At 42.7% G+C, this 12,532-nt stretch overlaps 1 protein-coding gene across 2 annotated transcripts in view; it reads right to left on the reverse strand.

Moving 5' to 3' along the window:
- LOC118315710 (PDZ domain-containing RING finger protein 4-like) overlaps window positions 1-12,532 on the reverse strand; it is a 103,846-nt gene that overhangs the window by 17,223 nt on the left and 74,091 nt on the right. For both annotated transcript variants that reach the window (XM_035643196.2, XM_035643197.2), the window contains one exon: window positions 646-899. In XM_035643196.2, the coding sequence (XP_035499089.2) occupies window positions 646-899 (254 nt within the window). The remainder of the gene's footprint in view (window positions 1-645; window positions 900-12,532) is intronic.

Below are 12,532 nucleotides of genomic sequence, written 5' to 3' on the forward strand. Positions count from 1 at the left end.
AAGTCACTTGAGGCTGGGACTTTATATATATATGTGTGTTTGTATTCTCAGCTGTTTCTTACTTATTTTTATTCACTTTGTGCTATGTTGAAATTGTTACTTTAATTATTTTTTCTATTTCTGTATCCAATTGGAGAAAAGATGTGGAGGACATTGAAAACAGACTAATCTAAATTTGTCAGAATCCCCTATACAACGGAGTAGACAGTTGATTAATATTTTACAGGCGCCTTGCATAATGCTAATTCTGTAAACACTGATATTTCTGCTTCATAGCTCAGTAACACCTCTCACTGCTTATTTTTTTTCCTTTTTAATTACCATCAGTCCTAGTCAAAGTCAAAACAAGGTCACAACGACAAACACTGAATTGCTCTTTGTGTTACTGAACCAAAATTATTTTGAAATCATTTAAAACTTAATGACAAACTCTTAAATTATATCAAATCACTTAACTGCTTAAAACTATATTTCATGTTTGGAATTACAATTATTTATCCTAAAAAAATTAAAACTCAGTCTTATCGAGCATTGCTGACTTACAGAGATGTAAAATACACATACATTATCGATGTAAAATACTAATACATTATCGATACTCAAAAAAAAGTATCGATAACTACATGAATTTCCTGTTGTACATACCTGTCAGTGAGGAGGAACGGACAGACGTCAGGCACCGGAGGGGTCGAAGGCCGCAGCTTTGCCAGCGCCATGATGTGTTCAAAGGTGATGTCGGTCTGAGTGCACACATCCACCACATGAATTTCCTGAAGGGGGCCATGGGGGCGGCCGCTGGGGGTCCGTCTGATGACCTGCACCACAACGGGTTCCTTGGCACCACACAAGGCCTCCACTGTCTCCTCATGGCTGGACTTGGACAGCTCCTTTCCATTCACCTGAGGAAGACAGAAAATAGTTTGTGTGAGCTATTTCATGTGGGATTCTTGGTTTTTGCTTTAGAAATGTTTCTTGAAAGCAGAGTTACTATGCGGATAGACAGAGCTCTTGTCTCTGCACATGCAGCATTTCATGGCAACATTGTGTCGTCCTCGGGGCCATTTTCCCAAACCACTACAGCTCTAGCAAATGTCACTGAATGTCCTCTAGACAGATGATCAAAAATGTATCTTTATCGATACAACATTGGGAAACAGACATCATTAACTGAGTGTTAGATCAAAGTCCAAATTACCCTTTTTCACTCTTTCCATCTTTAACTTCATCTTCACAAAATGAACTGGATTTTCTGTCACAGCTAACATTTATATACTTTTTTTTTTCATTAGGACCATTAATTTCTCTCTTCAACACTCCCATGAACGGGGAATACCTCAGGAAGGGCTTTGTTGAAAATGCTGAATCTAGAGATTATAATTTAGATACCAGCAGAAAGAAAGAAAGAAATACCCCTTTATAATTACACTTGCAGTTGCATTTGAATATGGCGCTGGAGTGGAGCATTCTGCTCACATGGCGAACTGAAATGAGTTAAAAAATTATAACTAGAGGAGTATAAGAGAGCGTTCATTTTACCAAGTGTCAGCTGTGGAAAAATACAAGTAGGGGGGGCAAATGGAAAAGCAGAAGTGTTCCAGGGCGATATCGCATCATCATGTACCCATACAAACCAAACCCATAGTAAATAACCGCAGTCTGCATTTACAGGTAACGCTGACTCTGTGTGTATGCAGTGCCACTAAATGAACATTAAAGACAGAGGCCACCAGGGAGAGAGGATGATAATTTCAACCCGTTATTCCACCACTAACTCTTCACTTTTGCAAAAGACTGGGTAGGAGGAAAAAAAAAAATCTGAGATCAATTCAAAAACACCCCTAGATTGATCTTTTAATCTCTGTGGCCTTTTCCCCGTGGCTGCAGGAAGCTTTTACGCCACTTTTGCGTGGCTGCCTGCGTGTGGTCTCCGGCCACGTGAGAGACATAAATTATAGCAGGGGCTTGCTCTACTAAAGAGGTCGCCAAAGCAAAAACTATAAGGACAGCAAACAGTTGACAAACGCAAGGCAAAAGGTAAAGTAGGCTCCAAACTGAATTCTCCACTTCCTATAATCGCCTCTTTGACACCTGGAGTTTAGAATCACTGGAGTGCTTCTGATTTATTCTTCCATCTAAAGGGACTTGCACGTAGCTGCTAACATCATTACCTGCAACCAGAACATAAACAAAAAAGATTTATAATGGCCATATAACCCAATAATAGTGTGCTACTCTCAGTCATGGCCCATTCCTCTGTGTGTGTGTGTGTGTGTGTGTGTGTGTGTGTGTGTGTGTGTGTGTGTGTGTGTGTGTGTGTGTGTGTGTGTGTGTGTGTGTGTGTGTGTGTGTGTGTGTGTGTGTGTGTGTGTGTGTGTGTGTGTGTGTGTGTGTGTGTGTGTTCCTCTGGAGACTGAAGCCCTACAAAACTACAAACAACTTATTTTCTCAGCCATAACCGTAGCAATATATAACTCCCTTAGCTCTTGTTGTGCTCTGACCTGCTCCCCTGCCTCCTGATGTGACCTTTGTTTGCAGCGATGTTGCATTAATCACCTGAGTGAAAGAAAAAGTGGGTCAACACCACACTTGTGGAAATGCAGGGCAATTTGGAGGGGGGAGAAAAAAATCATCCCTCACAACTGCTTTATTTAGCCAGTCAGCAGTTATTAAATACTGCAGCATGTCGACGTAAAGTAATATATTAAAAAATCAAGGAGCGCAATAATAATAAGCTTATATAATTCTTTCAACTGTCTTGCTCTCCGTCTTATTTTCCTGCTCGTGTCCCTCGCTCCGCAGCCTTATCCTGGAACGGGCAGCCTGGTGGACACAAAGGAGTTGGACCAGACAAATGAGGCAGCCTATGACGTATGACAGTCCCAGAGAAGAATGATCACATTTCCCAGCTCTCCCTCTGGTACAGCCTGTCCAGCACAAGCTCCTCCTTCTCCTCCTAGTCTCACCGCTTGTTGGTCATACTCCATGACCAAAATGAAACAATGGAATGTCCCTCGGTGGACCCCAAATATCAAAATGCACCATAATTGTGACATTTCCTGAAAAGAAATCCAAACATTTTTTTCTGAGTTACGCTCTGGTAATAAAATGATTATAGGAAGACGGACGGACAGATGCATGGATGAATGCACTGACGGACATACCGATCACTAAACCCCCACTCGCATTATTCGAGAGGGGATAGAAGAAAAAAAGGGGGGGGGGGGGGGGGGGAATGTGTCATGTACCGTTTTTTTTCCTATTCTCATCACTACTTTTCATGAGAGCCAGATGGAACAATTAATTCCCAATCAACACGGGAATATTAAATAGCCTTAACTCGCGCATGAGGGATTTTGCCGTCTTTTGGCTGATGTCTATCCAGCTAAACCCACTTATTCAGTTGGTTGTGTGGATCCATAGTCATATCTGACAGATGGGAAGGGCTTCTATGAGACCGGCTGCAGCTTCTGAGATAATCTCACATATTTTTGTGGCTTCAGCACCGTCCTTGAGATGTCGTGTTTCTGCTTCACTCCCTACAAAGTGAGCTTGCATGCCTAACGATGTGAATGTGACTTCATATAGTGAAATGTTTGTTTTGGCAAAAAAAAAATGCTTTAAACAAAATTAAACATTCATTCATTCAGCCAATATTCACTGCCTTTACTCAGTACAAGCTGTAGCCTCTTAAAGTTTCATAACACATTCTAATGTAGTTAAACTTGCATAAACTATTTTCTTCCAAGTGTGCATGCAAAGTATGCAAATACATGTCCACTCACAGGCACCTGCCGGTAAACAATATCTGCAAAAAAGTATTTAGCAGCTGTAGTGTCCAACTGCTCCACAGAGTAAACCTTTCTCTTACTGGTCTGGAACAAAACAAGGGTGATTATTCATGAGAGATCATTTGTTGGACAGTTGGACGTGGAGATGACTGGGTTAATGTCGGGAGGAACTGGGTGGTGGGATGGAGGAGCTGGACGGAGACACATCTGCTGGCTGTTTGCTCATGGATATGCTGCGGCTGTAGCCAGAAGAGAAATGCGTTCTCATTCAAAGCCCCCCGAGACAGCCAAAAGCTTTCTCACAACAAGCGCAGTAAACCAGCTTAGTCAAGTGTAACTAAAGGATGAAAAGTCTTTCCTTTTCCTTTCATACTCTCTGTGGCGGAGTCTCATATTGACAAAGACATCCAGAGATTGTGTACCCGTGACGCAGCTCAGTGCATGAGTTCTCCACTTTGGTAAATATCTCACTTTAAGCTGTTCTGAGCGGCTTCAGGAAAACAAAACGTGAAAACTTCCCCAAAAGTCACTGTTTTTAAAACCGTGAGCCTACAGCGAAGCACCCTCTTGAAGGCTCTCTCGTCTGTGTCCCATCTTATCGTCTATCCTCCAGGTACGAGGACAAGGAAGAAAAGAACAAACGCGCCGCAGCTGAGCTGGACTCCCAGGGCGTCTCCTCTGTCACTGCTTTTGTCTCATCGACTGCTGCCCCCCATCAATATGTCTGAAGACCGAGGGCAGAATGTAGTGACAGTGGTAGTAAAGTGGGGCCAGTTTATCTGTGAAGATGTCAACTTCCAGCCACGTGTGATGCTGCCTCTGCTGCGGGGCCGCGTCTGTGGCGGGATACAAAGACAGTGCTGGCAGCTTGCAGGGGATTACTGATAGAAGTGATTGAGTTACCTCCTCTGTAAGGAGAAAAGGCAGCCTCGGGCAGTACACTCTAATAGTCCATTAGCTTTTTTATGCTTTCGAATTAACTGCACACATTGCTTTATGGCTTGCATGTAGCCCTTTGAATCTTAATGAAATGTTTTTGCTTTCAATTTTATGGAGTTTATGCTGCAACACAAGGAGAAAAATATTTGTCTTCGCTCGTATCCCAGTTGAACTGGAAATGTGGGGAAATGAATGAAGCAAGGTCATTCTTTCTACTTCAGTTGCACTGACGGGTAAATAAGGTTTTCGGCTGAAGTAGAAAGTGCATCAGATGCTCATATTTAACCAGTGCGTCTGACCTTGTGTGGTGCGTGTAAGGCCTATTATGCTCATTTCTAGCTCTACATTTTTAATCTGGGGCTTTAAAATCTTTATTTATCTCGATCTCTATCTTATAAAGCCCCTCAGTTGAGCTTCTAATTTCAAAAGGACAATGTTACCTCATTAAAATCACATCTTTTCCTGATTGGCCAAACATCTGGTGGCCTGTCCAGCGCTCATTCACATGTGCAGGTTCTGAAAGCAAACTGAAAAACTTAATTACTACTAACTAAAACTCAGTAACATCCCAAAATTGATTGGAAATGCCAACTGCTCAAATCCATGCGAACACGTTCGAGCCTGAACATGATCCGTGATCTGTTCAGTAAACTTTACACCCTTTACCTGCTTATTGTGGCACAACAGATGGTTTTGTCTTTCGATAACAATCAGAGTAGAATTTTTTTTATATTCCCATGTTATAGTTGTTCAGGCGCTACCATGCCAACTGAAGTGGAAAACATGTGAGATGTTATTCTGTATTGTAAACCTGCTCGGTCAGTAATTTCTATGCTGTAGTACATCAAGAAATCTGTGACAACCTGCAGAGCAACATAAATTTGCATCCCTGGATGTTTCATACTCAAGTGCTCATAGGAAGTTATAGGTTTTTGGTAGCATTTTATGCTTTTACATGTCTGACGAGAGTAGAGACATGACAGAATGGATGATATGCAACAAAGATCCCAGGCTGGACTGGAACTGAGCACCTTGCGGATCATGGTTCTTTACCTAAACTCCTTGGCCACCAGAGTGCAACTTGACATGCAAGAACTATCTCTCTCTCAGAGTTTGGAGTGAACTGGAATTCCCGGAGCACCTCACTTCTCTATTCTTTATCGATTTTCCAAAATGCAACAATAGAGCTGAGGACAGTGAGGCAGGTGCTGCAGACTGACTGCTGCAGTCTGCCTCTTGTGAAACGCAATTTGAACTTTCAGAAATTGAGAAATGAAAAATTCTGTAGAGAAGTGGAATCAAATACTTCCTGTAAGTGATTTCCAATGCTGCAGGGATGTGAGCACTGCTGCTACCTCATCCTCCCAGTAAGAAAACCGCTTCGGTTCACTTTAACACCCAAATGTCTCATTTCAATAATAAGTGTCAGAATAAAATACGGGCCAAGGTCCGCTACAGTACAGCCCTTATGACTGCATAAATCACTCCCAGACAGTCAGCGCGACTGTCTGAGCAACTCGAGCAATGCTCCAGTGACAGGAAATTGGGCGAGAGAGAGAAAGAGAGAGAGAGAGAGAGAATGCCACGGGGGAAATCTGACAATCCCTTCAACTTCTCTACGTGAACCAATGTACAGGCCTCCTTTAACCCCTCCAACCACATAAAACACGCCGCACAAGGCCCCTGGGCTATTTTTCACATTTAAGGCCCAACACACTATACTGCTGAGGTTTTATGCCCGCAGAAGATTTGATGAATTTTGCCAATTTTCTTCTCTGAGCACCAATCTTGTGTGGAGCACTCCCTTTATTGCGCAACTCGTTCGAAGTGTATCACGTCTTTTAATCTGCCCTAAAATTCATTGTCCGCCTACTTACATAGGTTTATTATCCAATTTCTTGCCGTAATCTCTCAGTGCAAGGACAACTATTATAAAGAGGACAAAGGGAGAAGAAGTTTGCTGAATGTCAAGTGTGTTGAGAAGCAGAGGAGGTGATTCAGGTGAAGCTTATCCCTTTACTTCCTCCTCTACACTCCTTGTCTACAGTGTTGTGGCCAGTGTCAGAGACTGGTACAGAAGCTACAAGGAAAGTAGAAATATTCTCCCTCAAGAGGTTTTCAGACATAAACTACGGACAATTTGCAACATTCTGGCGAGGGGTGACGCCGACTTGCTTAAGCTATCGGAGATTTTCCTGCTTTATTCTCCCATGGGCTCAGTCTTTTTTACTAGGGGGCTGGCAGGAAAAGAGTGAGACGATGTGTGAGCGGCTTCACTGTGAGGAGGTCATAGCGCTGTGTGCTGTGACTGGGATTTTTCAACATTTCAACTCATGTCTTATTCTACTTGGCCCTACATAATGTGTCAGACGTGCCAGGTTATGATATCCACCACATTCTCCTGTTCTGCTTATGATCCCTTTCCCATGAAATTAGATCCATGTGTCATATCACTACCACATTATATGCGAGTGTAAGATAATTGCACTATCCTATTTGGGCTGGATTATGAAATTCTGTGGTGGATTCGGAGACTGGTGAGGAAAGCTGAGTGCTAAATTAATCAGCTTGTTCAAAGTTAATGGTACATGCAGAGTATATTTGTTAAGGAGATTTAGAAATGCACAGTTAATCTCTGTGCTTAACTTTAAGATCTTGCCACTTTGGAGTGAGTTTTAATGCAAAACGGAGAGAGAAATTGAATTAGAGTAAAAGCGGCACTTGGGTGGATGAAGAACTAATGGATGAACAGCCTCCTCCTTGGTGATAACTAGTAATTGGTTTTGGGGCGGCGGGTGGTGGGTAGCTGGAGGATTCTTTGTGCTTTGCAGATCAGCAAAATGGCCTGACTGGTGTGAAAAGAGGCTGTAAGGAGTAATGGTGCCATCCATATGCTGACTGAATAAAAAAAAAAGGGCACTGCCATGGAACACTGCTTTATGTACTGAGAGAGAGCCAGAAAGTAGGTACGGCACATGAAGGTGTCCAGTACAAGTTCTGCATTTTCAACATTAAAATGCACAAAATACTAACCAAAGGAACAACCACTGACTTGCCCTCACTTTCACTGCCAAGAAGAAATGGAGCCCATGAGAATGTCAAAGGAACAATCCAGATTGGTGCAACTTGGGTCTGAGTTTTAGTTGTTATTTTTTATTAGGGTTACCGTTGTTACAATGTTCAGTCACATACCGTCTGTTTAATTTTTTTTAATAGACATAAAACCCACGTTCATTAAATAAACAATCTCTATTTCGTGAATCATAGTTATCAATACTTATTTTGATGCTGCCGTTATACAGTGAAAGTGTCTCTGTGCAGTAGCAGTCACATAATAGAGCAACGGCGTCTGATGAAAGGAGAGTTAACAGACAAGGTTGATGAGAATGTTGTAGCAAAAATGTTGTAGCAAAAATGTTGTGGATGTGTTTGAAAGAGAGAGAGAGCATCTGTGACGCAGAGCGCTGCACACAGCTCTACAAGCAACAGCACAAAACTTCACAAAAGATCTTTCATGGTGTCAGTGAACTGCCACAGTCTAGATTAATTAATGGTTAACACTGCACACTTCAAGTGTATCAGAAGTGTGAAGCTGCCCTAAGTGAAATCTAAGGTCAAAGATCTCAGTACGAACTCTACAGATATGGAATCAACACATGCCTTTTCTTACAGAATGTCCAGTATAAACGGCAACACTGGTGTTGTCACAGGTTTATTACCCCGGGGCATCCCTAATTTCTATTGGTAATGATAACACTGTACTCACCAAAGCAGAGGATAACATCTGGTAATGCAGCAACGTGAGTCCAGCAATGTGTGATGGGGCATGAAATGTGACCAAATGGTCAATCAGACAGGTTGTAAACAAGCCATTTTGGGAAATGGGATAATTTGCTTTGAGGAAAAAATGATACCACTCTGCCATTTAAACATGATGCTACTACAGCCCTTCTCTACTCACAGTCAGGCGCTTGCTCCGCATCACCACAAAGTTTCATTTCTACACATTTGTTAACATTAAACAATTATTGAAAATTAATGAGCTACAGAGGAGCTAATAGGGCGATGTAATTACCTTGAACAGAACCTTTCAAGATGTAAGCTTACTGACCGCTACCCATGGTTTCATATTTAGGGTGTTAGTATTGATCTTCTTATATAAATCTCAGAAAAACTATTTCTCAAAATGTTTAACTACGCCTTTTATTGTCTCACACAGGCATAAAGCCGTGGTAACAGCTTTGTAATTTATTACAGAGACAAATCATGGCAAAAACTATAAAAATCATTTATCGTTTTAAATTTTCGATCCTTCCTTGTCTGCAACTTGCCATGAAGTTTTAGAGTGCAGATGAGATGACACTAATGCCCAGTCTTATATTGGGAGCCTCTGAAAGTGGAAAATTGTTTCCTTCACATTTGATGCCCATCCTGGCAGCATAGGCAATTAGCACTGGATAAACACTATTTACATAATGCCAGACACACGTGATCACAACAAAGGAGGCGTCTCGTCCGACTCCAACGGGCTCTTTGTCTGTGAGGCTGTTGCATGGTCGCTGGTTTGAGAGTGAGAGTGGAGGTCAGACGGTGGCATGTGGAGCTTTGACAGTGCAAATTATGAACTGGGAGGGTATGAAAGGTCAATCTGGACCCCTGTGGCGGGCCACAGACCGGCCTGTTTCCCATTAACTGGGACCCAGTTCAGGTGGGGTGTCAAGGAAGGAAGGAAAGACAGAAGACTGAGGAAAGAATGGAAGGAGAAAACAAACGGCTTCAAGGTATCTCAAAGGCTTGTCCACTTTACCCGCTGGAGAAACTATTGCACGTTATGTGTGCGGTCTTGTGCACGAGTCATACGTTCTTCAGAGGCAGAGTAGTGAGTGCCCCGTCACAAACCACAACAAAGGACTTGACAAGAGAGCAGACTGGTTAAATCAAGACTGCCTCAGCCAGTAGGTTCTGTCAATTCTGCCAACGTCTGAGTGAACAAAAGGACAGAGTTACTGATGATAGCATGAGGCTGCGAGGGCTGAACTCTCATTAAAGCTTTCTTTCCTCCAATCCTCTCTTCAAATCTTTATTCAAAATGTTTCAGAAAAAACAGCTGGGTGGATGTCTGGCAGATAAATGGCTGGTCTTTTTTTGGGGGGGGGGGGTGAAACGTGAGGTCTATTGGATCTATCTGGATTAACAGCATTATAAGGCCCCTCTAGCGCGCCCAATGAGTAAATGCAAGTTTATTGACTTCAGAGCATTCAGCAAAGCACAACACCACAGGGATCAAGATAACATGCTGCAAATACTGCCAATTATTTAATTCTACAAAGAGCAGTTCTAAAAGTATTGTAATTATATTCATGCGGTAACTAACAATCTTAACTTCAGCAGTGAAAATCCTAAAGACCAGACCAGAGACAAGATGACAACAGACAGACAAAACAAGTGATCCCAGCTGAAGGACACACCAGTAAATAAGAGCAAAACTTCCAATGAAAAGCAGAGCTGTCCAATTAGGACCACATTCACAATGAGACAGTGATGAAGTTGCTGATGATTATCTTATCCGTGTAAATGGCAGAGGCACAATGCATGATTAAAAGGAAGGACATTATCGTAGAAGAGTGATCACAAGTGTAATCAATCTACTCCCAATGCACCCCGCTGTGTTGTTCATGGCTCCGTGAACGCAAAGTGCCAGCAAGAGGCTGGGGGAGTCAATGTCTGTGGTTTTCTGTGAACCCACTCGACTCCCGCTCCCAGTCAAGTCAATACACAAAGGGAAGTGAGGGGAAATTCAATGATTCCCACTGTGTCCTGATTAAACAGTTGGAACAGCGGAAGCAGAAGTGACAGGAGCTACTTTGTACGTCAAGATACAGGGAGAGATATGAAACGCTCATTACTCAAACTGACCTAGTTAATCCTTTGCAAGAAGATGTCAAAATTTACACCTCTTTTGGGTAACCTGAGATAAAAGTTGGTTTATGGTTACTTTCAAATGTGGACAGGAAGAGGTGGGCTGATTGTCACAGAGCTGGGTGAAAGTAGCTGTACAGTACATCCATATTTTGCAGGTATATCCTTATTCATCTTGCGGCCATGTTTAGTGACCCGGGGAGTGAGTTGATTTGTGCTTGGCCATTTAAAGCGTTTTTGGATGCAAAATCAGACCCACGATTGGGTCAAAAAATGCTTGGTTGAGGTGCAACCTAAAAGCTGAATGGTTAAGACGTGTCCCACATGGAGATGCATGCTCTCGAGCAGCAGGTCTCTGGTTTGACCCCATGCCTGTGGACCGTTTACTGCAAGTCATTCCCCTCCCCTCCCATCGCCTCTCTCTACTTTCACTATCAAGTGGTAAACCCACCATGACATCACCCATTGGTTCTCTAACTGCATTTTAGCCTCTAAATTGGACCATCGTTTTATAAAATGAACATCATGCTGAATTTAGGAAGACTTGAAAGACCATAAACTCAGTCTCTCAGGAAAATGTTCACTGGCAAATGAGACGTACTCATTGTCTCAGCCTTCTATAGAAAATGACTTCTTTCAGCAACCAGTGGAGTCGCCCTCTGCTGGTCATTTGGGGGAATACAGGTTTCAGGCACTTCCACATCGACTTCACTTTCTGGAACTATGTCCATTGTTATATACAGTCTATGGTCACTATCCAATTAAGGCAAAACGCCACAACATGCTTAGCTGAGAGCTACATCTCCACTGTTAATTTTACATGGTGCCAAGGTTAATCATTTACAGCTTTTCCAAGATTTGATGTTGAACTATCAATGGATCTGGGCTGGGCTTTGGCCACAATTTCATGTCTGTCCAGTTTTCCAGACTCAGGCATCACATTTTGACCGCCATCAGCAGTATTAGCAGTACAGTTATAAGAAAATCTACTTACAAGTGACAAGCAACTGCAAGAAATGTGCTCATTAATCGTTGTTTTAGAGCACTGCAGGACGAGTTTTTAATGACGCAGCTACAAAACTAAGGCCGGTGAGTCCTTACATCGAGATTGGGCATATCAGCAGGGATTAAGTTACCTCTAATAGAAATTACAACAATGTCAGCGGGTCTATTCTGAACGTAATGAAACATCTGTCAAAACATGTTTATATGACCTGAAGCTTTGCACCGTAAATGAGCTGAAACATTACCCTGCTCTTGATGGAGGATACATTAATGAAAAAGTCGTCCACCTGGCACTTTTAATGTACTGTATGCAAAAAAAAAAAAAAAAAGCAAACAAACCGATCTTGATTAAGAACACATGGTGCTGCTGTTGTGTGAGGAGTGCATCCAGGAATGAGGGGAATGATTTACAGGCAACACGCAGCAACGGCCCTGATTAATGATTCTGCCATCTATTGAAGTTTTCTCTAAAAGAAGAGGGGGGGGGGGGCGGGGATTGTGTTGATGAACATATTGAGCTGGTGGACGCGCTCCAGAGCCGCACTTATTAGCTGGCACTTTTTTGGCAATATTTTGACATTACGAGGAGCACGCAGATGACAGTACTGGATCCACTGATTGCGCAAATGGATGGGAGGCTGGTAATGTGGTAATGGTATGCGAGTGAGGTGGCGGTGGGGGCAGGGGGGGTCTTCACACTGTCATGGGAACCATAAGTAGGCCATGTGTGTGACGACTGTGCTGCATTTTTGGCGTCCCCCTGTTTCATAAGGCTCGTGCCCCTCTCGCTAATAGGTGTAATAAAGGATTGTTCATGCCAGAGTCCGCTCATTTATTCTCATTCCGGATAATGTGAGGGGAACGCCACCGCAATCTGCCTC

The sequence above is a fragment of the Scophthalmus maximus genome, chromosome 7, assembly GCF_022379125.1.
Source record: "Scophthalmus maximus strain ysfricsl-2021 chromosome 7, ASM2237912v1, whole genome shotgun sequence".
In the NCBI taxonomy this organism is placed as follows: domain Eukaryota; kingdom Metazoa; phylum Chordata; class Actinopteri; order Pleuronectiformes; family Scophthalmidae; genus Scophthalmus; species Scophthalmus maximus.